The sequence below is a fragment of the Anomaloglossus baeobatrachus genome, chromosome 8, assembly GCF_048569485.1.
Source record: "Anomaloglossus baeobatrachus isolate aAnoBae1 chromosome 8, aAnoBae1.hap1, whole genome shotgun sequence".
NCBI lineage: Eukaryota > Metazoa > Chordata > Amphibia > Anura > Aromobatidae > Anomaloglossus > Anomaloglossus baeobatrachus.
In genome coordinates this window covers 25483017-25509903 of record NC_134360.1, presented here as the reverse complement: position 1 = coordinate 25509903, position 26887 = coordinate 25483017, and the positions used below count along the sequence as shown (strand labels likewise).

The window sequence follows — 26887 nt, the reverse complement described above, 5'->3', positions numbered from 1 at the left end:
AGAAAGTAATTGGAAATGTGTTTCAGCAGCTCACAGTACATCGGGCACGGAGTAGATTTTCCCCCAAAACTGTTTGGTTATGGAATTTTTCATAGCTCATTCATCAGGTTTGGAGAGACAGATATTGTGTTGATGCGACGCTCGCCTAATCCAAGCAGCGGATAAAGGGCCGTAACTCACCTAAATGAGCATCCAACAAAACCGGATGTGACAGATATTACACTTGTATCCAGGCTGCAAAATATTCTTACCGCTGATATAAACCGATAGCGGTGTATAAAGGGACGGTATTGTATCAAACTGCCGCTCTAATTACCTTATCAGACCGTTTCAACGCTGCGGGTATTAAATAATGCACCTGATAATGTGTCTTAAAGGGGTAACTCGAACTGGCATGGAAATAGAGCTGAAATATGTCGGAAGGCAACGTAACCGAAAAAACGGTCCAGGTTTACATTGTAGAATTAATTTCAAGCACAATTCTCCACCGTCATCCCCAGCAGGCTAAATCCGTTTTTATCTTTTGTCCACATATAAGTCTAATATGTCCACAAACTTTCTAGATTCTTTGTAAATTGCCATTCACTATTGTTAAATGATCCATTTCATTAGCATTCTGCCAGCACTTTGAGTGCTGGAACTGCCTTTCTCTGATTTCCAAGCATGCATTGTGCCTGCCATTGGCTAATGTTCCCTAAACTGAAAGTCCATCTCTGAGAAGTCGAAAGACAAAGAAACTACCCCATTTCTGTACAGCGCTAAAGACCTGCAATCTGTTTTAGGGTATGCTCACATGTTGCTTTTTTTGCTGCAGCAAAACTTGCTGTCTTGAGATTAAAAAAAGCTACTTCCAAAAAGTGCTTTTGGTGTCATTTGTCTACAGTCCATGTTTAAATAAAGTTAGTTTCATTCACCAAAAAAAGCAACTTGTGAACATAACCTTATAGTCAATGCTCCCAAATACATATTACACTTGCAATTTACACAAAAAAGTGATTTGTCCTGGAGTGAAACAAATCAAAGCGGATCTGTCACCAGATTTCACAATACAACCCACATATTTTATTAACTAGATCTCTAAGACCTGATGAGGCTAGTGTAATTACTTTGAAAAAATCCATGTAAGAATGACTATATAACCTATTACGAAATTTTCCTTTTAAAGGGAATCTGTCAGGTGATTTTCTAGTACAATACTAATGGAATCTTTAAAATAGGGCTTAAGGAGAACTTTCAGGATCAGTAAGTTTTATTGCTCTTTCTTATCCTGTTATCTTGTTGTAAGCTCCATAGAATTCAGTGTGACATAGTAACTAATCAAGCATTTGCAAATACAAACTGCATATTCACTGCTCTCCCCTCCCATCTCTCAGTGCTGCCCCCATCTATACAATCTCCCACATCTCAGCAGTGATGGTGCAAAATAACAATATTAACCACTGAGCCACCTTGATATATATAACGTATAACCTGCTAATCATTTCGTTCCCTTTTTTATATTTTTACAGCCAGATCAAGACTTCTACGCAGTAGAACTTGACCGAGGAGCAAAAGGATTTGGGTTCAGCCTACGAGGAGGCCGGGAGTATAACATGGACCTTTATGTTCTGCGTCTTGCAGAGGATGGACCAGCGGAGCGATGTGGGAAGATGAGGGTGTGTACACATTTACATTTATACTCCCATTCCATCTAAAATTTAACATTTAAAGCAATTCTCCAACCTTATTTTTTATTCTCTGACTTGTGATGTCTAATCCAAATTAAAGGGATTCTGTCAGCAGTTTTTTGCTACCTTATCGGGGAGCTGCATGATGTAGGCAAAGAGATCCTGAATCCAATGATGTGTCACTTAGATTACTGGGTGCAGCGATTATGATAAAATGAGGGTTTTTTTTAGATTATAGCTAAGAAAGCTAGTCTCCCCTGCATTAGACTCTGTATGTACCATGTCTATAGACTGTGAGCTGCTTATCACAGGAGGGGATGTGTAGGACTACCAGACACATGCTGCTGTACTCTGAGCAATGATAATCTCCTGGTGTTAAAACAATCATTGCAGGTGAACAACAGTACAGAGCTTGATGAGGGATGCTGTTGTGAATACATTTTCCAGTTTTGGGATCCCTCTTGTGGTCAGTGCTGGCGGTGCAGTTGACTTGTGGAATGAGAGCCAGACACCTGTGGAGGACTGGCAATCAGGCCTTTCAGATTGGGCCTATATAACTGAGTAGTTTTCTCCTGTTACTTGCCGGTGCTCAATGGATTTCCTGTGTGCTAAGGATATTCTAAAACCAGCCCTTTTCTCTACCAGAACTCCTCTTAGATAAGTTGGTCTTTGTACCTCTGTTTATTGTTTCCACTTTCTTGGTGTTTTTTCTGTTTTGATACTAATGCTTGATTCCTATTTTGCCTGTGTGGAGTTCTTGGTGGAATTGGATCCTTCCCTGCTGGGAGTGTCTGTATACATAGCTCCATGATTCTGCAAGGTATTCTGTTTGTTATGCTTGGTATTAAATTCACTCTCTCATCTATATTAGTGTTTTTGGGTCCCAGTAACATCAGAGTGCTGATATAGTGGGGGAGAGCCTATGTGGGCTCAGGGTCTTTCCATATCAGGTGTGCTGGTATTTATTAGGGTTTTTACAGCTGCAGACAGTGCTCTTTCCTATCCTTTCCTATAAAGATAATTTAGGCCTCACCTTTGCTGAATCTGTCCTTTCTGGCTTTGTATTGTGTTTTCCTATATCACTGTAGTCTTTACATGTGGGGGGCTATCTATATCTTTGGGGATTGCTCCGACCCAGATTAGCTTTTCTGATATTTCTATCTGTAAGAATATTTATTTAGTTACCCGGCTGTGTCGAGATGACTAGGTCATTGTAGGCTCATCCCACGGCTACTTCTAGTTGTGTGTCAGGATTAGGTCTGCAGTCCGTTAAGGTTCCAGCCACTCTGTTTACTTTTTGTAATTCCGCATTTTTGATCCTGCCCGGTCCCTGAACCATAACAGGATGCATTGCTGAAATCTGTGTTTTAATCCCGATACCATTCTGTATTCAGATTAGAGTAAAACCCTGCTGATAAATTCCCTATAAAATAATATAGTAGTTAAAAATATACTTTATATTTAATATTTTATTCCGTATATATCAGTGTTATTAATCAGATTTTTACATTTTATCACAATTTAAGGAAGTAAAGTTGGTTTATGGATTGAATAATTCCTATCCTTGTCCCCTATTCGGACACATCCTAGAATTGCCCCTTTGTGTGGACCTGCTACTTTATCAGCACCTCTTGATCTGCAGGACTTAGGTTCTTTAAGTGACCAGTGTTTGTTCTTCTATTCTTCTCGTTGCTTCCCTGAGCATTTAGTTTTTTTGTTAATTTTTTTTTTATTTTTCATCTGCCATATGGGCCTTTATAAAAAGTGCTAATTTTTATGCTCTGTTCCTCGGGGGCGGTGCTCAGAGGATAAAGCAGAGCATTCTTAAGACACCCCTGGGGAAACCTTTAAGCCACACCCACCTGCTTAAATTTTTTTTGTTATATATATAAATGTATATATATGTATATGTGTGTGTATATATATATATATATATATATATATATATAAAATTATATATAATACAGTAAAGACCAAAAGTTTGGACACACCTTCTCATCTCTAGAACAACTGTTAAGAGGAGACTGTGCAGCAGGCCTTCATGGTAAAATAGCTGCTAGGAAACCACTGCTAAGGACAGGCAACAAGCAGAAGAGACTTGTTTGGGCTAAAGAACACAAGGAATGGACATTAGACCAGTGGAAATCTGTGCTTTGGTCTGATGAGTCCAAATTTGAGATCTTTGGATCCAACCACCGTGTCTTTGTAGAAAAGGTGAACGGATGGACTCTACATGGCTGGTTCCCACCGTGAAGCATGGAGGAGGAGGTGTGATGGTGTGGGGGGGCTTTGCTGGTGACACTGTTACGGATTTATTCAAAATTGAAGGCATACTAATCCAGCATGGCTACCACAGCATCTTGCAGCGACGTGCTATTCCATCCGGTTTGTGATTAGTTGGACCATCATTTATTTTTCAACAGGACAATGACCCCAAACACACCTCCAGGCTGTGTAAGGGCTATTTGACTAAGAAGGAGAGTGATGGGGTGCTACGCCAGATGACCTGGTCTCCACAGTCACCAGACCTGAACCCAATCGAGATGGTTTGGGGTGAGCTGGACCGCAGAGTGAAGGCAAAAGGGCCAACAAGTGCTAAGCATCTCTGGGAACTCCTTCAAGACTGTGAGAAGACCATTTCCGGTGACTACCTCTTGAAGCTCATCAAGAGAATCCCAAGAGTGTGCAAAGCAGTAATCAAAGCAAAAGGTGGCTACTTTGAAGAACCTAGAATATAAGACATATTTTCAGTTGTTTCACACTTTAAGTATTTCATTCCACATGTTTTAATTCATAGTTTGGATACCTTCAGTGTGAATATACAATTTTCAGAGTCATGAAAATAAGAAAGAAAACTCTTTGAATGAGAAGGTGTGTCCAAACTTTTGGTCTGTACTGTGTGTGTGTTATATATATATATATATATATATATATATATATATATATATATATATATATATATATATATATATATATATTAAAATATATATTAAAATATATATATATATAATAAAAAGGTCTATATCTCTGAAACCATACTGCCAATTTAAAAAAAAAAAATAAAAAATGATTACTCGGGAGCAGATGAATTAAAATAAAGAGTAAAAACTGAGTCTTTGAGATGTAGTAAAATAGTAACAGATTCTGAAATTATATTTTTTGACTTGAATAAATCTTTAATATATTTTAACAATAAGACAAATGACGTCAGCAGCTTTTTAAGTGTCTCCATGGCAACAGACTACGGAACCATCACTGTCTCGGAATGCTCTGTAAAGCGAAATAGTGATACTTTGTAGTCTGTAGTGATACTTTGTAGTCTGTTACCATGGAGATGAGAGATTTTTGTAATTATTCAATAATGGACAGACAGAGCATAATGGGGATTTCAGACCCATGTTTAATTGTATCCTAGACCTCGTTGTATTATTTACATATCTCATTAATTAGGTCTATTTTGTGATTAAATTCCCTAATGGGAAGCGATTGGCACCAAGATTGGAACTAAAGCATAATATTTTGTTCTCCACCTCTCCCTGACATCATCTATTGGGGTAGAGTCTAGAGTCCCCCATACCTACACATTAGACTGTTTCCCGAGCCCCCCCCCCCTCCCCCCAATATCTGCAGGATTTGCCATTGTTGGTGTTGACTCCACACATCCAAGTTTTATTGTCTGTATACGGACTGCAATTTATGGATGGTTTGTGGGTCTCCTGACCCAAACTCAGCAGCCTCATATTTGCCAATAAAGAGGTTGAGTTCCGGTCAGGAAACATGTTTGGGAGGGCGGTGGTCTCCTGATGGTCGCTGCTTCACTGGTCTGAACTGTGCTCTCTATGATGCGGCAAACAGAGACATTTGTGCCTCTGAAACCTCTACAGTAAGTGCTGCAGAGACACAGAAGCTGGCCAGTGTCAGAGCAGTGCTTGGAAGCTGTTTAGCAAATAGCTTGTAAGTGCTGTGTTCCTTGACCAGGAAATCAGCAACCACTGCAGTACTGGTGGCCGGCCTCCAGCAGTAAACTATACAATTAAAAATTCCTCAATTTTTTTTTATAACAAAAGAGGTTTTGTAACAAGAGGTTAATCACTTTCAAGTGGACTCTTTAATTCTAAATAAACATAGGGAAAGTTTTTTATACCCTTTCCTGGTATATATGTCCCCCATTTTGGACCCCTTATTGGAATATATGTCTCCTATTCTGGTATATATGTCGCCATCCTGAGCCCGTTTATGGTAAATATATCTCCCATCTTGGGCCCTTTCTTGGTATATATGTCCCCATCCTGAGTCCTTTCATTGTAAATATGCCCCCATTATGGTATATATGTCCACATCCTGAGCCCCTTTATGGTAAATATCTCCCCCATCCTGGCCCATATGTCCCTCATCTTGAGCCCTTTCTTGGTATATACTGTATGTTCCCTATCTTGGGCCCCATCCGGTATATATGTCCCCATCCTGAGCTCCTTCATGGTAAATATGTCCCCCATCTTGAGCTCTTTCTTGGTATATATGTCCCCTATCCTGGTCCCATCCTGGTATATATGTCCCTATCCTAAGCCATTTCATGGTAAATATGCCCACCCATCCTGGGCCCCAGCATGGTATATATGTCCCCTGTTCTGGAGCTGTTCTCTAACGCATTAAAAAACAAACAAATCTCACCACCTTCTCCTCCCAGGCATCGTCATCCTCTGTAGCCAGCGAGGAGATCAGCAGCCGACATTGTAGTGCCTGCTATGGTGAGGAATGATGTCATGATCAAGCAAAAACTCCATGCCTGGGATTCCGATGCTAGCTGCCAGTCTCTGATTGGCTGGTGGCGTGTATTGCAGTGCAGGGACCCGATGGGTCTCTGTGCTGCAATGTACAGTATATCAGCTGAATGTGCAACCTCGGACGCACCTCCAGCTAAAGTAGGCGCTGTGGTTGACGGGCCTCTCTGCAGCCTGCGCCTGGTCGCAGTCACACCCTTTGTGACCGTGATCGTTACACCTCTGCATCAGTGGTTAAACGACAATATCGTCTAGAATTTGTTTGTTTTTATTAAACTTTGTTTCAATTAATAGAAATAATACGAACATTTTCTTGACTTCTAGGTTGGTGACGAAATTCTGGAAATCAACGGGGAGAGCACAAAGAACATGAAGCACGCTCGGGCAATTGAACTGATAAAAAATGGCGGCCGGCGAGTACGTCTAAGTCTGAAACGCGGGGACGGTTCAGTGCCGGAATATGGTGGGTCAAACTCTGAAAACATTCCTTTGCTCCCTACCATCACTCCATGAATGATCTCTCTCTGTCAAGAATCTGGAGCAGGAAATACCTTTTTTTCTTTTTTTCTTTTAATCACCAGTGTCTTACCAACTTTTGCGAAATATGGTTAATTGCTTCGCTTGTACTGATTTTTTTTTTTTTTCCGCTCTCCTCAACCTCTTCTTGCTTCTGTGGACTTTGGGGCTCAGTAGGAAAAAAAACAAAACAAAAAAACAAACAAAACAAAAAAAAAAACCCAACGTAGCATCTTTGGTGAAGGAGAAACTTAATACAAACCTTATCTATTTGTTAAAACTCAACTGTGTTGAACTGTGCCAAACTGTTTTCATCCTTTTTGTAACAAATAAGGAAATCCGTCATTTAAAAAACAAAAAAAACCATAGAAAAACAACAACAAATTGTAATTTTTACTGGGAATTTCAACCGTTGACTCCTTCCTAATTTGCCTGCGCTGTTGCATAAAGTATGTGAATTGTCATTTTTTTTTTCTGCTTTTTCCAAGCAGTGTTTAACCAGATAAGAGAAAAAAAGATTTTATTTGGTAAAAGCTTAAAATGAAAAAAAATATATTAAAAAAAAAAAAAATAATAAAAAAAAATAATAAAAAAAGGAAATTTTATTTAAAGAAAAAAAACAAACGAAATATATGCTATCAGGGAACTGGATATTTAGAACGTAATTCTATTTTACGTCAAGACTGTATTAAATATATTGTAAAATATTCCTATTTAAGAGAATTGCTGATAGGGCCATATATATATTTATATATAAGGCTTTTCCCAACCAAAGGTCTTTGAGGTTTCTATGAAAGCTGATCTGAACTCATTCCATCCAGAATTTTAATTTTTATTTATTTATTTTTTTTTTTTATTGCATATTACTTGTTACGAACCATCATAATCTGCTCGTTCCAATTGCTAATAGTCGTCTTGTGTGGGATCCAGTAGATCCTTTTTTGCATAGATCCATCTTCACTGTGCAACATTTGCCAGGTAGAAAATTTTAGCAGCTTAGACAAGTTTTTATTTTTTAGTTTTACATCTAAAGAGGAAGCATCCAATTTTTATAGTCAACAAAAGTGATCGAAATCTAAAATCTAAATATATATTTTAATATGAAATTTATAGTTGAACCAAAGCATAAAGAAGGGGTCTCCATTTTTTTTTCTTTAGTCCCCCCCCCCTTAAAAAAATAAAAAAATAAAAAAATTACACCCTTATGCACAAAGGCCATGTTTGGTATTGCAGCTCTGTTTAATATAAAAAAAAAAAATCAAAATTAAAAATATTAGTGGCGCCACCCTTATGAACAGGCTGTTTGGTATTGTGGCTCCGTTTAATTAATATATATATATATATATATGTATATATATATATATGTGTGTGTGTGTGTGTGTGTGTGTGTGTGTGTGTGTATATGTATATGTGTATATATATATATATATATATATATATATATATATATGAAAAAATAAATAGAAAATATTACAATGGCACCATCCTTATGCACAGGCTATGTTTGATATTGCAGCGCTGTTTAAAGCAAAAAGAAAAAAAATTGCAACAGCGTCACCCCTATGCACAGGCTATGTTTGGTACTGCAGGGCTGTTTTTGTTTTTTTTGTTGTTTTTTTTTAGTAAAATGAAAATGACCCCTTTTTATTTATTTTTAATCCAGGACCCTTTAAAGGATAAAGTTTATATGCAAATTTTCTCAAAATCAGAGATATATTGAGATGAAGTATTGATTGTATATGCAGGGATTTTTGTGATTTCCCTTTTAAAGAATATTCTGTAGGTGCGTAGGCACAATACATTTTAAAGAGGAACCTTTGTCATCATTTTTATTTCATAAATCAATAATAATCATCTTCGTAAAATATAATAATAATAATAATAATAATCTAATATATCTATTAATATAATATATTATATTATTATATTTTATTATATTTTACAAAGTTGATTATTATATCAGAGGAATCCTCTTCTTTCTCATCCAGGACTGATCATTCATTTTCACTTCATGGGTAAATTCTGTATTCAGTAAGATTTCTCCTAGATAACAGTTGGTGCTTTTAAAATTCTATGGAGGAGGGAGGACCTAGAGGCGGAGACACATTCCGCTACATTTCTCCATAGAACTTTATGAGCAGCAACTGTCATCTCCTATCTCAGAAATAGGAAAATCTGTCTTCCCTGAAGATTTTACCATTAAATTGAAAATTTTGAGAATAAATGATCAGTCCGGGAGGAGAAAGAAGCAGATTTCTCTAATAAAATATATTACAAAGCTTCTTATTGATTTATGGAATGAAAAATTCTTTAATACGTGATCTTCCAACAATCTAATGTCTACCGAAATCAGTGATGCTTGATTGTGTTCTGCAACTTGTATCCGAAGTATTATGTGTATGGAGGACGTGAGACCTCCAGATACACTACCATGCTTGTTCAGCTCAGCATGTTATATGCTTTTTGGAGGGGTAATATTTTTCAGCTTTACAATGACTGTTTTCAGAATCTGAGGCATCCGTTTAGTTGTCAAGGAGGTGGTTTGGAGAGAAGTGATCGCTTGTTATGGGTGAGCATGCTCAGCATTACTCAGCGCTTGACCGAGCATTTGGGTGCTCAATGATTACTGCGCGTGCTCAAGCTATATGCTCAGCTCCCATTCTGTTACCTGCTCTGACACCACCCCTGACCACCACAATCCCCATCATCCACAAGCTTCAGACATCGCCCAGCAACCTCCATTCTGTCTTCGCGGTCACCACAATCCCCATCATCCGCAGGCATCAGACATCGCCCGTTAACCGCCGTTCCATCTTCTCGTTCACCACAGTTCCTATTATCTGGGTGCATCTGACATCGCCCAACAACCTCCGTTCCGTCTTCCTGGTCACCACAGTCCCTATTATCTGGGTGCATCAGACATCGCTCAACAACCTCCGTTCCGTCTTCCTGGTCACCACAGTCCCTATTATCTGGGTACATCAGACATCGCTCAACAACCTCCATTCCATCTTCTCATTCACCACAGTCCCTATTATCTGGGTGCATCAGACATCGCTCAACAACCTCCGTTCCGTCTTCCTGGTCACAACAGTCACTATTATCTAGGTGCATCAGACATGGCCCAACAATCTCCATTCTGTCTTCCTGGTCACCACAGTCCCTATTATCTAGGTGCATCAGACCTCGCCCAACAGCCTCTGTTCCGTCTTGCCAGTCACCACAGTCCCTATTACCTAGGTGCATCAGACATCGCTCAACAACCTCCGTTCCGTCTTCCTGGTCACCACAGTCCCTATTATCTGGGTGCATCAGACATCGCTCAACAACCTCCGTTCCATCTTCCTGGTCACCACAGTCCCTATTATCTGGGTGCATCAGACATCGCTCAACAACCTCCGTTCCGTCTTCCTGGTCACCACAGTCCCTATTATCTGGGTGCATCAGACATCGCTGAACAACCTCCGTTCCGTCTTCTCATTCACCACAGTCCCTATTATCTGGGTGCATCAGACATCGCTCAGCAACCTCCGTTCCGTCTTCCTGGTCACAACAGTCACTATTATCTAGGTGCATCAGACATCGCTCAACAACCTCCGTTCCGTCTTCCTGGTCACCACAGTCCCTATTATCTAGGTGCATCAGACTTCGCCCAACAGCCTCTGTTCCGTCTTGCCAGTCACCACAGTCCCTATCATCTGGGTACAGATGGCATCAGTGGACAAGTTCCATTCCATGTGCTCCCTACAAATGTTCTTCCCCCCGGCCAAAGTAACTGTGCAGTTTATTCTGTTGGAGTCACCGTTCCAGAAAAAAAATCTCTCTCTCTCTTTTCTGGAACGGGGACTTGAGCGAAATTTACCGCACAGTTACTTTGGCCTGGGAAGGAGAGCTGGGGAACATTCAGATGGCATACACTAAACAGAAGTTGCTGGGCAATGCTAGCTACACCCAGATGATGGGTACTGTGGTGGCTGGGAAGACAGAATGGAGGATGCCGTGTGATGCCAGTTGCAACCAGAAGATTGGGACTGTGGTGCCCGAGAAGACAATATGGAGGTTGGCGGGCAATGCCAGTTGCACCCGGATGATAGGGACAGTGGTGGCTGGGAAGACAGAATGGAGGTTGGCGGGCAACGCCAGTTGCACCCAGAAGATTGGGACTATGGTGGCTGAGAAGACGGAATTGAGGTTGCCTGGTGATGTCTGCTGCGGATGATGTGGAGTGTGGTGGCCGAGGGTTGTTTTGAGGCAGGTACCAGAACGAGGACTCAGGAAAAATATGCTCGAGTTATCCACTGACTCAGATTGTGCTTGGTACTCGAGTTGAGCACTTCTGAGCATCCAACATAGTCGATTCGTGTACCAAGCCCTCTTCTGCTCGCTAATCAATAGTGACCTTGTGGTCCATGCACCAATCTCTGGTTTAGCAACACCATGGACTGAAAATCAACCGAGAGGAGGTATGGCCATCTCCTGGGTGGTGAAGCCTCAGCAGAAAAATATTGAGAAGCAGTGGATTCATGTATATAATAAAGTAAAACAAGTTGTCCTTGTTGTACAATCCTTTCCTTATGTCCAAGGCGGTAATGGAGGGGTTCTGCCCATTAGGACCCCTTCAAATAGGGAAAGGGCAGATTTTACACATACAGTATGTTTGGTGTCTTATGGTATCACATAGATGGCAACTATCTGAGATACTTTGTGGACAGGAAAAGACTAGGACAACTGGAGACTATATAATTCCGGAGAAAAATGGGCAGTGGATAACTCTATTAGAGCCAGCCTTACACATTGGATAACCTTGACCGAACTCTCCAACTTTGGCGAAACTGATTGACCATCTAATTTGTATTATATATTCGGCCAACATTCCTTTACCAGATGTCACGGGTAAAAGACGCATGATGAATTTCAACGTCGTGCCCTATCCTTTGTTCTTAAAGGGGTTCTCCAATACTTGGGCAACTCCATTTTAAATGCCCAGGTGAGATCTGTTTAAACTGTTGCTTAGCATTTTCCCAAAATGCTGTATTTGCATTCTCCCATCGGGCTCATTGTTTGTCCCCGATCCTCCTCACTCACCGTTTTATAATCAAATATGAAATGCAACCAACTATAAAATTACTATAAAAAATATCCAGTGAATTTACCCATAGTATTGAGTTCTGAAGTCTCCTTTTAGACCATATTAGACGGTCAGCGTTAGGCCCATCTGGAACCCCGGAGCCCCCAACCACTTGATGCTCATCATAACATTTTCCAACATTTTGAAAAAAATTGGCCATATCTTGTCACTGGTTCCTATATTTATGCCCTCAGCACCTGAGGTTGGAGAGGAATGAGTTAATCCTGCGCTGCCGACGGAATAAAGGAGATATTTCTTGATTTGTGATTTATTAGTCAACGCGTTTCGCAGTGCTCAGGCTTCATCAGGAGTCTGAGCACTGCGAAACGCGTTGACTAATCACAAATTCAGGAATATCTTCTCCATTCCATCGGCAGAGCAGGAGTAACCCCTTCCTCTCCAACCTCAGAGGCTGGTTAAGCGTTTAGCTTCTGCAGCCATTTCCAAGCTTTTTATTGGTTGTACCTCACACAATTGCACCAGGTGATCACGATTTTGCATACGGTTTCATTGTATCGCGGATAAGACCCTATGTGTGCTCCTTGTCTCTCTAGTTTTTATCTTTCTGGCCTAATGTGTAGAGATGAGCAAATCAATTTGTAGGACCCCCGATCTGGTGGTTAGGTCAGTATTCCATGGCCGCCGGACAGGATTGCTACACACCGCCTCCTACTTGCTGCCACCCGCGGCTCCTCTTTTCATATACCGCCTCCTACTTGCTCCTCTTTTCATTGGTCAGCCAGCAATGAGATAATCATTGTGGTGTGACCCACACAAGACGTTACACCAGCCTGGCTTATCAAAACCAGAGCCGTGTATGCCGGCAACTAGGAGACAGTTCGTAGGGTGTTCGTAGGGGCTTCAGTCCAGCGGCCATGGATGAAGAATAAACCTATTATGTGAAGGGAGATCAAGCTGCAACAGAAATCCTCATTTCTGCACCTCCCTGATAACCAGGTTCCACCACCCGATGCACATTAGATTGTTGGAACCCACCAACATTAATTTACGCTCTACGGACACCCTGGGCTAGGAAAAGTGATGCTTCCCCTTTAATAAATGATTGCCAATTATGAAGATTTTTGAAAAATTGCTATAAGCTGAAATGTTTCTTAGCAACTGTGCAGTAATGTATTTTATTTTTTTTTGTATTAAACCATGAAAAAAATAAATAAAAATAAAAAAGAGCAGAATTATTGATGGCAAAAGAACAAGGTCCACAGCATCAAAGACACAACATATCATCGTTAGCCCATTAGGATTATACGAGGGGGGAAAGCAAAAAATAGCGGTGAATGAATTGTATAGGATTGCAATGCTGTCGGCATCAATTTTCTGTATATATTTTACTTATTGGTTTCCCGTTAAGATGCACTGTATTGTAAATTACGCATTGTATGACTTGTCCTGCTGGGAGGTTTTTCACCTCCAGACAACACGGCTGTTGCACTGATAAAAGAGATGGGAAAACAATTTAATGAAAAATCTGTGTATTTTTTTTTATTATTATTATTTTTCCTGTTTTTAAAAGAAAAGTCAAAGACTTTGAAAGTTGTGCTGCTAAAAAGTACAGGTGTAAAATGTCACGGGGGTCACTTGTTCCTTGGCCCCTATTTATTACAAATGTGAAGTTCCAGCCTATTACCTCTTAATATGGAACATGCTTCACAGTGAGGCTGTATCATTTTGTAATGATTTTTTTTTTTCTTTTTTGTATTTTAATTTTACTGTTGTGGTCTCTGCTGTGGACTTGTAAATATAATATATATATATATCTATATTTTTTTTTCTTTTTTTTTTTGTTGAATGTAAATGTTTTTTTATTTTCTGGCATCTTGTCTTATCTGTTTCCCGTTTTTTGGAAAAGAAAATAGTTATTCTAGTCTTGTCTGTTAAAAAAAAGCAAAAATTCACATTCTAGATGCCTAATGTCACTATAGAAACTGCAGATTTCACAGCCTTATTTGGATGTCATCTAGCCAAACCTGGTCGGAATTCAAAATAAACCATCCTGAAATATGAAGATTTGAATAATTTTTTTTCTCTCCTTTCCTCTTTCCAATATGTAGGGTTTCTAAATCTTCTGCTTTTTCTCTTTCTTTCTCTCTGTTTTTCACTTCTTCTCTTGGTGCGGGGGCTATACCTTCCTCAGCGATGATACCTCCTAATATCGCTGCATGTATGAGAAATGAAAAGCTCGGCGAGTCTTGCATCTACCTTATGGGCCAAAATCAAACTACGGTTTGTAGCTAAATCACTATTAGGTGTTTCTGTGCTGTGGCCTAATTATTACCCATTGCTTGTGCTTTGCTAAAACTACCTAAGTGTATACAGCAACTCATGAACACCTTGCATTTCCCTGAACTGTATCTGTAAGTACAATACTTGGATGTTAAACATGCAAGCCTTGTTATTCCATTGCAACCACATTGCAGAGTTATGCTTGCAAGCTTAAAAAAGAAAAAAAGACAAAAACAAAAAAAAGTCCTCTCATGCTCTTCTATCGTCAATACGTTGACGATGCTCTCTATGTGGTGTCAGGTTTGTATGTGCTTTTATCACATTTTTTTAGTTTAATGATCAAGTACATATTAAAATATCACATTGTAGAAGGATTTAGGATTGCCGGTGATACAAAAAGAATGGCTATAATGTTTGAGAATGTTTTAAGAATGCTTTTAGAAGACCTCCATATTGCTAATTCTACTGCTCAACACTATCGGAAAGTTTGGAGGTTTGCTCAACACTATCGGAAAGTTTGGAGGTTTGCTTACATAGGAGGAGATAAGTAACCTTGAATCATCACCTGTTGGCTGCACCTTACGCCTGGAGTTGAGGAACATCAGTGTAGACCACTGTTTCCCAAACCTCTGTCCTCAGGGCCACCAACAGTTCTTATTTTCAGGAATTTCCGTAGTGAGAGAAAAAGGGGCAATTTGTGATGTCTTGATAATGATTCAATCACCTATGCAATGCTAAGGAAATCCTGAAAATGTTATCTGTTAGAGCCCCTGAGGACTGGAGTTTGGGAAACACCTGGTCTACACTGATGTTTCTCAACTCCACACGTAAGATGCAGCCAATAGGTGATGATTCAAGGTTATCCATTACTTCCCCCTTACACATCCGTTAGCCAAGCTTACCGATTTGGGCAAAACGGGCTGACTATCTGATGTATTTGTAGACCTGCATATAGATAATGCATACAGATAAACCATTAAGTCCCCATATACATTAGGTAGCTAATCTTGCTGATTTTGGCAACACTTGCTAAATGCATTTGGTGGTCTCCCAACCCTACCCCCAATGGATGATGTCGGGGAAGAGAAGGATCGGTAGTTGGAACTTCTCCTGATCCTTTTGTTTTCAGGGAAGGCCGGTGTTTAGCAACTCCAGAAATAAGCTGTAACCAACAGTTGATGATTGAAGGATTTTCATTAAGTCCTCCATACATATTAGTTAGCTAGTCTTGCCAATTTTAGCAAAACTTGTTATATGATGTATTTAAGGACCTCTCAACCCTACCACCAAGTGATGATGATGGAGAAGAGAAGGATCGGTAGTTGGAAGTTCAACTCCCAATCCTACTGTTTTCACAAAAAGCCAGTGTTTATCTAACAGCAGCTTTCTCCTCTCTCTCCAATGACAACAGAAGAGTGTTCTACTGAGAAACATGTTCATGTGTATTGGGAAGTTGAGAGAGATTGGTTGCAGTCTGCCGAATGAAAGTGGACTCCTGGTTTTAGGGCAAATACTTGTGGTGGTTTTTCATGAACTAAGAAGACCTAAATCACTTGTACTAAGGCGTCCTAAAAACATGATCTGTTGGGTGGGATTTAAGGACTAGAAACTAGATTATTCGATTGATTGTTGGAAATCAGTCCAAGCCCAAGTGTTAAGAACGTTCTAAAAAATTCTAAACTATGAAGAGTGATATAGGTGGCTACCAAAAACAGGCCAACAAAATAGAAGATACCTAACTATCCAGACATTGACCAAAAGCCAACATCTGCCAACTAGACTATTTCCTTAAATGAGGTTGACTTTCAACATTATACATATTTCAGGGCCAATATCTTTTTCCTTTAGGGTATTAAACCATATTCCTAGCTGGAAAGAAAGTAAAAACAACATTTAGGCTAAAACACAAATGTAGATTGACACCAAATTTGACCTAACTAATATACGCGCTAAAGTAAAATCATTGTAAATGTAGATTAACAGGCTTCCGTTAATCAATAGGTGTACTGACCGCTTTAACAAATGTGTGTTGCAGACACTAACCTAGGCGAGGAGATCTTTCTCATGCTTATCTAAGTAAAAAACTAATTTTATTTTTCCTCTCCAGAGCCCAACAGTGACAGCATCAGCCCCACAGCCAGCTCACAAAATCTTTCGAAAATGAACACACTACCATCCGAAAGACATCCCATGCCATTGGAGTTCAGTTACCCACCAAATACTCACAAATCATTACAGCATGAGGAAAAACGGACTTATGTCAAAGACCCTAAAGGCAACAGGGACTATAACAGACAACACAATGACCATCACACTTGGAATGGGTCCTCTAAAAATAATTCTGTACAAAGTAGCCGCAGGGAAAGGTCCCCTGAGGCAAGATACCCAAGGCAAGGGGAAAAAATGGTGGTGAATGGACAGAAAAAAATGTCTCCCGAAAAGAGGACAGAAGGGGCAAGGAGTAATGAAAATACTTTAGAAAGGAAAGAGAGGGAGAGATATGAACGAAGGAGAGACGATTCTCCTCGAAGAACAAGGGAAAGGTCGCCTGTGCGAAAGAGGGATGGGTCACCAAACCGAAGAAGAAAGTCACTAGATCGGTTTATGGATCCAAGAAGATCACCTGATCGAAGAAGAGATAGTTCTCCTGATAGGAGAAGGGCAAAGTCAACCGATAGAAGAAGGGAAAGATCTCCTGATAGAAGAAGAGATCGCTCACCTGAGAGGAGAAGAGAGAGGTCTCCAGAGAGAAGAAGCCGAGATCAAAAATCTGGCAACAGGGATCGGGATGATACCAGTCTAAAACATGACACGATAAGAAGTTCTAAACATCCCACAGCACAGCGGAGGAGACCCTATAAGGAATGTAACACAGACCTCAGTATCTGACCCCTCTGATGTCACATTCTCTTATCTAAGGAGGCTTTGAGAACAACAAATTCATAATAGTGTCTTACCGAAGCACCTAACACCTAATGATCCTAGAGGTCCTCAAAATGATGTTTTATGCAGATGAAACCTTACTACAGAGTGTTGTGCCTGATGTATATTAAAGAAAGTATTTTTGATGTATCTTTTTTTAATTTATTTGCCAAATGTAAACCCCTAAGGGATAAATAACATGTTCTTCGAGAAGCTATTTTATTGACGATGTTCATTTATGGACTTTTATTTCCAGACTATTTCTCTTCTGTGGAACATGTTTATAGCACTGGAAAGCAAACCACAAGTGTTTTTTTCTTGTGTTTTTCTTTTTCTGTTTGTTTTTTGTGTTTTTTTTGGGCTAGGCTTCATTAACACATTTTTTGACTGTTAATTACCTGCAATTGATTTAATTGATTGAATGATGTTGATGATTAATTGAACTATAGTTATGGTTACATTGGTTGGTGATGGGATCTATCCAAATATCGAAGAGCAAGGAGGTAACTATGAGAAGATACCTGAGACTACTATTGCAATGAAGGACATATACAAGCACACTTCGCACAAGGATATTCATTTAAGTGTTTTTTAGGGGGTTTTAAGGTAGTGTTGGGGTTCTAATTCCCGAAGGAAACCTACTTGACTTAGGTAATGAGAATGCAGAGTGTTTAGGCAAGATCAAAGCTTCTACACGACCGTAGGGTGGCCAATAGTAATTCTGTTGACGTCCATCCTTAAATACACAACCGTCTTTTGTTTTTCTTGAATTTTTTTTTTTTTACAAACATTAGGGAAAGATGGCTTTCCATTGGAAATGATGAGGTATACAGGTCCCAATGTAGAGTGCTTAGGCAATCTCACAGCTTCTCGTAGGGTGGCCGATAGTCATACTATCCTTAAATATTCAGCCGTCTTTTGTTTTTTCCTGTTTTAATTATTTTATTTTTTTCAAAGATTAGGAAAAGATTGCTTTTCTTTAATTATTTTTCTTTTTTTTTTTTTACAAACATGGCTTTCCATTGGAAATGATGAGGTATACAGGTCCCAATGTAGAGTGTTTAGGCAAGATCAAAGCTTCTACACGACCGTAGGGTGGTCGATAGTCAACCTGTTGACTTCTATCCTTAAATATACAACAGTCTTTTGTTTTTCTTTAATTTTTTTTTAATTTTTTTTACAAAGATTGGGGAAAGATGGTTTTCTTTTAGAAACTATCCCAATTGGATCTATTGGAAACGATCCCAGGTCCCAATGTAGAGTGTTTAGGCAAGAACAAAGCTTCTACATGACCGTAGGGTGGTCGATAGTCATTCTGTTGACTTCTATCCTTAAATACACAACAGTCTTTTGTTTTTCTTATTTTTTTACAAACATTAGGGAAAGATGGCTTTTCACTGGAAACTGTGAGGTACACAAGTCCCAATGTAGAGTGTTTAGGCAAGATCAAAGCTTCTACACGACCGTAGGGTGGCCGATAGTCATTCTATGCTTAAATATTGAGCCGTCTTTTGTTTTTTCTTTTTTTAATTTAATGTTTTGTTTCAAAGATTAGGGAAAGATGTCTTTTCTTTAATTTTTTTTTTTTTTTAACAAAGATTGGGGAAATATGGCTTTCCATTGAAAATGATGAGGTATACAAGTCCCAATGTGGAGTGTTTAGGCAAGATAAAAGCTTCTACTCGACCGTAGAGTGGCCGATAGTCATTCTGTTGACTTCTATCCTTAAATACACAACCACCTTTGTTTTTCTTAAATTTGTTTTTTACAAACATTTGGGAAATATGGCTTTCCTTTGTGAATGATGAGGTATACAGGTCCCAATGTAGAGTGTTTAGGCAAGATCAAAGCTTCTACATGACTGTAGGGTGGCCGATAGTCAAGCTGTTGACTTCTATCCTTAAATATATAACAATCTTTTGTTTTTCTTTAATTTTTTTTTTACAACATTGGGTAAATATGGCTTTCGATTGGAAATGATGAGGTATACAGGTCCCAATGCATGGTCTAAAAGCAAGTATCTGATTTATTTTCCATTGTAAGTCTTTTATAGCAGCTGTCGTCACGTCTGCTGCCTATCCTCGATCCAAGATAATGTTGCGTTACTGCCTAGCTGAGCCGAAATATCCGCCATCCCTCTAAATCTGCTGCTTTTAACAGTGCATTGGTGTAAAAAAATAAAAAAAATACATATTTTCATACTGACATGAATGAGCATTGCGAGTCTATCACTGTTGTTGCTATGGTACTGTACAAAAAAGGCCAATCATTGTGTGTACAGAGTTAAAAAATTGTAATTATTCAAGCTTGTTAAAATAACGAAATGCCTTTTTTTCCATATATAAAAGATACTTTATGACGATAAAAAAAAAAATTACGAAAAAAAAAAACATGCAAGGAATGTGATAAGTGTTTATATTTCTGAGAATGGAGAAAAAAAATAAAATTAGAAATGGAGGATATATTTTAATGTAAACTGAATCAGGTATGTAAAGGTATAATCCTTAGAGTGATTTGGAATATTTTTTTTTTATTTTTTATTCCTTTTTTTTTTTTTTTTGAGACTAGGACTAGGTTACCGCCTTGTGGACCTCCACGATTAAGCACTTGTGTACACTCTTCAATTATCATATCATTTACCTGATCAACGGTGTTCTTCTATGTCTTGACAAAAAAAAAAAAAAAAAAGGTTTGAGGGCCAATCTTTGTTTAAATACTATGCATTGATCGATTCGACACACTATCCATTGCCGTCGCTTTATTTAACATTTTGGGAGTTGATATATGATTTGATTGAAGCCGATTGTGGACTTTTGCCAGTAAAGGCAACGGAACGCAATGTATGTAGCTAGACAAGCAAGTCTGTGAATGCTATTTTTATTATAAATAAAGTTTTCAATACAAAATAATCATCGTGTTATGAATGATCAAATGATTGTGGTGACTTTCCTTATGTTATTTTTGTTGTTTGTTTTTTTACATTTGAGTGGCTGAGAGGATTTATTCCAAGAATGTTTCCTTTCTTGGCAATTTTCTAACGTTTTGAATTTACAATTTAAAGAGTAACCTGAAAAATTCCCTCCCCCCAAAATATGACTTTCCAAGTAGGATCTGTTGTCTTCTCCAAAGTCATCCACTGTAGAAAGTCCAACTTTTTTACTACTTCTTTTCCAATCTTGTTCTTCTAACCTCTTTTTTTCTTCTGTGACTTTTTTTTTCTTCTGTGACAGCTGTTGTAGTAAAGGACGTTTCTTTCTAAGTAGGAACTGTTGTCTCCTCCCAAGCCATCCACTGTAGAAAGTCCAACTTTGTGACTTCTTTTCCAATCTTGTGTTTCTAACCTCTTTTCCTTCTGTGACTTTTCTTTCTTCTGTGACAGCTGTTGTAGCACTGTACTTTCCTTTCCAAGTAGGATCTGTTGTCTTCTCCCCAGTCATCCACTGTAAAAAGTCCACATTTTTTACTTCTTTTCCCATCTTATTCTTCTAACCTCTTTTCCTTTTTGTGACCTGACCTTTTTTTTCTTCTGTGACAGCTGTTGTAGTACAGGACTTTTTATTCCCAAGTAGGATCTGTTGTCTTCTCCAAGTCATCTGCTTTGTAGAAAGTCCAACTTTTTTTATTTCTTTTCCAATCTTGTTCTTGTAAACACTTTTCCTTTTGTGACTTTTCTTTCTTCTGTGACAGCTGTTGTAGTACAGGACTTTTCTTTCCAAGTAGGATCTGTTGTCTTCTCCAAGTCATCTGCTTTGTAGAAAGTCCAACTTTTTTTATTTCTTTTCCAATCTTGTTCTTGTAAACACTTTTCCTTTTGTGACTTTTCTTTCTTCTGTGACAGCTGTTGTAGTACAGGACTTTTCTTTCCAAGCAGGATCTGTTGTCTTCTCCTAAGTCATCCACTTTGTAGAAAGTCCAACTTTTTGACTTCTTTTCCCATCCTATTCTCTTTAAGCTTTATTTCTTCTGTGACCTTTCTTTCGTCTGTGACAGCCGTTATAGTTCAGGACTTTTTTTTCCAAGTAGGATCTATTGTCTTCTCTCAAATCATCCACTTTGTAGAAAGTCCAACTTTTTTTTACTACTTTTCCCATCTTATTCTTCTAACATCTTGTCCTCCAGTGACTTTTCTTTCTTCTGTGACAGCTGTTGTAGTACATCATTTTTCTTTCCAAGAAGGATTAATTATTTTCTCCTAAGTGATCTTCTTTGTAGAAAGTCCAACTTTTTGACTTCTTCATTCTTGTTCTTCTAACCCCTTTTCCTTTTGTGACTTTTCTTTCTTCTGTGACAGCTGTTATAGTCCAGGACTAAGGCTAAGGCTAAGTTCACACTTCAGTTGTTTTCAATCCGTCAGGTCCGTCAGCAGCGGATCAGTTGTTTTTTAGATGTCAACTGATGCAACTGATGTGTTTTTCACAGGATTCCTTTCACAGGAATCCTGTGAAAAAACTGATCAGTTGCGTCTGTTACATCCGCTGTGCGTCCGTTTTTTGACGGATCAGTCATGATCCGTCTGTGTTTGGGACAGCCCAGTGGGCGTGCCAAACATGCTGAGCATGCTCAGTAGAGCATGACGGAATCCTGCGCTGGATTCCGTTGTAAGACGGATTACGACGGAATCCAGCACCATAGACATACATTACAAGCTTGACGGATGGCGACGGATTCCTGTGCGGCGCGTTAATTTTGACGGACCGAAAAACGTTACATTCTGCGTTGCTCCCCGCTCGGCGGTCAGTCAAAAACGACGGACCGCGACGCAGCGGATGCAACGCAGGGTCATCAGTCGCAATCCGTCACTAATAGAAGTCTATGGGGAAATACTGGATTCCTGCAAAATATTTTGCAGGATTTCGTAATTCCTCAAGGCTACGGATTGTGACTGATGCAAAACAACTGAAGTGTGAACTTAGCCTTAGTTCACACTTCAGTTGTTTTGCATCAGTCACAATCCGTCGCCTTGAGGAACTACGGTATCCTGCAAAATATTTTGCAGGAATCCTGTTTTTCCCCATAGGCTTCTATTAGTGACGGATTGTGACTGATGATGCTGCGTTGCATCCGCTGCGTCGCGGTCAGTTGTTTTTTAACTGACCGCCGGGCGGGAGCAACGCAGCATGTAACGTTTTTTGAGCAGCGAGATCCGTAGGATTTCGCTGCGCATGCGCTCTCTGGCTCCCCGCCCCCGTAACCAGGATAAACATCGGGTAACCAACCAATGCGCTTTGGTTAGTTACCCGATATTTACAGTGGTTACGGGTGTAGGGAGCCCGCGCTAAGCTGGTATCCAAGATAAATATCGGGTAACCAAGCAAAAAGTGCTTTGCTTATACCCGATATTTACCCTGGATACAGTGTGCAAGGAGGCCGACACTTCACCACTCGGCTCCGCCCCCTCCCGCACTCCGCATGTGTACACTCAGACACACACTCACACTCACTTGTCCCCAGCCCTGCAGTCCCCGCGGCACTGAAGTCCTCAGCTCCATGGCTCCGCCCCATCGCGCTCCGCCCCCTCCCGCACTCTCCGCATGTACACACGCATGTAGACACACACACACACACTCTCACTCACTCACCTGTCCCCAGCCATGCAGACCGCGGCACTGACGTCCTCAGCTCCGCCCCCGAACTCCGCCCCCAGCACACAACAGAGTCCGACAAAGAAATTCTTTTCTTTGTCACCGTTGTCATCTGTTGTACAACGCATCAGTCACATGCGTCAAGCAACGCATGTGACTGATGCAAAACAACGGAAATGTGAACTTAGCCTAAGGACTATGTATGAAGTTTTATAAAAAGTCTCGGAACGAGATACTTTTCTAGAATATTACACTTGTTACTTTTTCAGGTTCCTCTCAAAAACAAGGTGGTCGGTATGAAACATCAACAACGATCCTCAGACACAATAGAAAAAGTTTTTTACATTTCAAAGGCATGGAAAATTAGACCAAAAAATTGAAAGTTATAATGTTTTTGTCATAAAAGAACAAACAAAAAACATCAACCCCCAAGCAGGGGGATTCCGGTTGAACAAGTTGGGCAGGGAGATCCTTCTCTTGAGACCTCCCATCAACTCCATTGGGAATCGGTACAATAGGTACTATATAAAAAATCACTGTTGATAAACATTAAAGGCAAAACCTTGACTGTGGCCCCAAAAATTTGACAATCTACTGAGCACGTACACAGCTTTGCTCATGCTTACACAAAAACTGAGGACTAGCACTCCCACAGATCAAAAGTGCTGAACATGGACTATGACATATCAATAAATGTAAAGAGTAGCTAAACTTTGTATTATGTTTTTAATAATTTTGCCCACAGTGGAAAGTTATGAAACTTTGCAAATCACTTTATTAGGAACTTTTTCTTCATTCCTATAAAAAACAAACAAAAAAGACCATGTAATTGACTTCCAAGTCCTTACTTTTCCTGCCTTTAGCTTCAGTGATGTCAACTTGTACTCATTTGGAGTACTGCTGATGGCAGTGATGAGACAGCTCAGCACTTGTCTCATTAATTCTGGGGATACAAATCAAAAAGGTCCGTGGAGTCTCTGCTAGGAGTCTCGACACGGAAAATGGCCAGATATCCCTCCGGGAAGGACCTAGCCAAGGAGTGGCTCTTTTTAGGAGACCACCATATTAAGTGGCCCTCTTAGTTAATATCCAACTCTTTGACGAGTTTAAAGATATGACAAGGGAAATACCAAGGCCAGGTATCCATTTACAGACAGCTGTTTCGGGGTATTGCCCCTCATCAGTGTGGAGTAGGATTCTGGCTAGGTCCTTCCTGGAGGGATATCTGGCCATTTTCCATGTCGAGACTCCTAACAGAGGCTCCACGCACCTTTTTCATTTGCATACTTCCCGGGGGGCAATGCACCTAGGATTTCACTGTGTTGAGCGCTTTCGCTGGCTGCCGGCAGTGTTTTCTCTGGCTGGTCTCCCCTAGATCAGGGATTGTTTTGTAATTCTGGGGATGAGCTGCTGCAGGAGAACTGAGGAACACAACATTCAGAGGAGACATATGCTGACTCATCACTGCAATCCTCTGTACTCCAAAGGAGTACTCACTGATGTGGAGAAGTGTAACTCATTTCAGGAGAACTTGCAGCAGAATTTCTGTGCCTATAACTCCGCCCTCCTCCATGGAATTTTAAAGCACCAACTGTCATCTCCTATCTCAGTAATGGGGAAATCTGTCTTCACTGAATTAAGATTATACCTGTGAAATTAGAGTGAAAGATCATTTCAAGAGAAAAACGTGGATTATTTATATGTGCACTATTGATTTATGAACTAAAATTTAAAATGATGGTTAGATGCTCCCACTAGTGATCAGAAGATGTGAGAAAGACAGAACCATATTGTAATTATAGGTTCCAGCAGACATGGACGCTGCTTTTTTTTGTATTTGGCTCTAAGAGAGGAACAGTAAAACCCAGATATCACTCGCATGAAAGTGATAAAAGTCTACGTAATGGTATCATGCACAAGAAGGTAATGAGATGGGAAGGCAGCCGGTAGGTAGAAGATATTGCTGGCATTATGGCATATACATAATGTCTACAGGTGCAGTAGGCTACTGATCTGCTGCAAAAAGGTGGCGGAGAACATTATTCTGTACACTCAGTGGCGTAATTAGAGTCCAATGGGGCCCTGTGCAAGATTTGAACCTGGGCCCCTGTATGTTGGTCAGATGAATGTGCCTTTGTAGCGTTCTAAATCCTAAAAAGACATTTGTGTGGCCCCCTCACTCTTCATTATGTAATAATGACCCACATCCTGGGCCCCTTCCTGATTTTATATATATATATATATATATATATATATATATATATATATATATATATATATATATATAAAATCAATTTTCCCCATCCTGGTATATCTATCCCCCATCCTGGACTCCTTCCTGGTATATATATCCCCTATACTAGACTCCTTTTTGGTCTGTGTCTCCCATCTGTACCCTCTTCCTGATCTATGTGTCCTGCGTTCTGGACTTCTTCCTAGTATATATGTCCTCCGTCCTTGCCCCTTACTGGTATCCATGTCCTCCATCCTGGGCTCCTAACTGGTATATATGCCCCCATGCTGGGCCCCTTCCTGGTATATATTTCCTCATCCTGGTATATCTATCCCCCATCCTGGGCTCCTTCCTGGTATATATATATTCCCTATACTAGGCTCATTCCTGGTCTATGTGTCCCCCATCCGTAGCTTCTTCCTGGTCTATGTGTCCTGCGTTCTGGACTTCTTCCTAGTATATATGTCCTCCGTCCATGCCCCTTACTGGTATCCATGTCCTCCATCCTGGGTTCCTAACTGGTATATATGCCCCCATGCTGGGCCCCTTCCTGGAATATATTTCCTTATCCTGGTATATCTGTCCTCCATCCTGGTATATATGGCCTCATCCTGGGCCCCATCCTAGTAAATATGTCCTCCACCCTGGCCCAGTCCTGATATACAGTATATATCCTCCATGCTGGGTCCTTTTCTGGTATATATGCCCCCTGTCTTGCTAATGTCCTCTAAGGCCTCCTGCACACATCTGTGTCTCCAAAATGGGTGACATCTGTGGAGACACGGGGCTCAGTGGGCGCTCTCGTCCACTAAAACCCGCCGCCTTTAGAAAGACAGCGTGGCTCAGGGCTCATCCCAACTGAACGCCGGCCTCCTTAACCGTGGGCGTAACACTACTCAGACAACACAGGGTGAGGGAACCACAATAATTAGACTTTATTGGATCCCCAAACAATTAACGGCACATAACACATAACCAGCAAAACACACAAAATGTAACAGGCAACAGAGTCTCACCCTTCCGCTGGCTCACCAGGGATTTAGAATGTCCATGCCTCACAGGTTCCAAGCTGTCTGAGGTCTGCAAAGTCTGTAACAGGTGACTGAACTGTCCCAACCTGCGTGTCCTCCTTAGGTAGTCCTGGTTTGATGTTACAATCCTGGCAGCCGGAGTCGAAATCCCTAGGCTGTGGATATGGTCTCCAACCGGATCCGGAGTCCCTAGATTGAAGCCATAAGATGTCCTGATCCTCCAGTCAGCTCCAAAGAGCTTAGACTGAATCCATCAACCATCAACAACCACTGGTGGCTTAAAGAAGTCCTTTTTATAGCCACAACCTTCCCCTTGGATACACTGCGTCCTCATCGATTGGTTGGACAAGATTGCTTCTCCCATTGGAGGAATTTCAAGCTGCATGGATAATGTTCATTTAAATGATGTGCTTAGAAAGGCTGAGGGTGTACATGTAAACTGGGAGCCACTGACTAGACAATGGCTACAAAGGTGATTACATTATCAATACACAACTACAATACAATGGTTACTGGAAATGTCTGGAGAACAATAGTCTAGCTTTCAGTGGCCAACACAATTACATTGAGTCAACAAGAGTCTTGTAAAAACAATGAGGGACTTCTCCCCCATCTATAGACAATCTATCATGCTGTCTGGCTGGATTTTAAGAAACGTTAACCCATGAGAGTCCATGTCGTCACAACATCCATTTTCACATGTACCAGAGACACAGACACACGTAGACCCATTAAAATCACTGGGTTTGTGTACACAATCATGTTTTAGACCATGTGAAGCACATG

General features: G+C 40.2%; 1 protein-coding gene across 9 annotated transcripts in view; it reads left to right on the top strand.

Annotated features, from left to right (window-relative positions):
- The window catches only part of MAGI1 (membrane associated guanylate kinase, WW and PDZ domain containing 1), a 713270-nt gene extending 693106 nt beyond the window's left edge, over positions 1-20164 (top strand). For 7 of the 9 annotated variants that reach the window (XM_075321385.1, XM_075321383.1, XM_075321384.1 and 4 more), the window contains 3 exons: positions 1509-1655; positions 6773-6911; positions 16441-20164. In XM_075321385.1, coding sequence (XP_075177500.1) covers positions 1509-1655; positions 6773-6911; positions 16441-17222 — 1068 coding nt within the window. In that variant the 3' untranslated portion in view covers positions 17223-20164. Of the gene's footprint in view, positions 1-1508; positions 1656-6772; positions 6912-14244; positions 14334-16440 lie in introns of all 9 variants that reach the window. The other 2 variants (XM_075321386.1, XM_075321388.1) reach the window with 1 other exon arrangement.
- The last annotated feature ends 6723 nt before the right edge of the window (positions 20165-26887 follow it).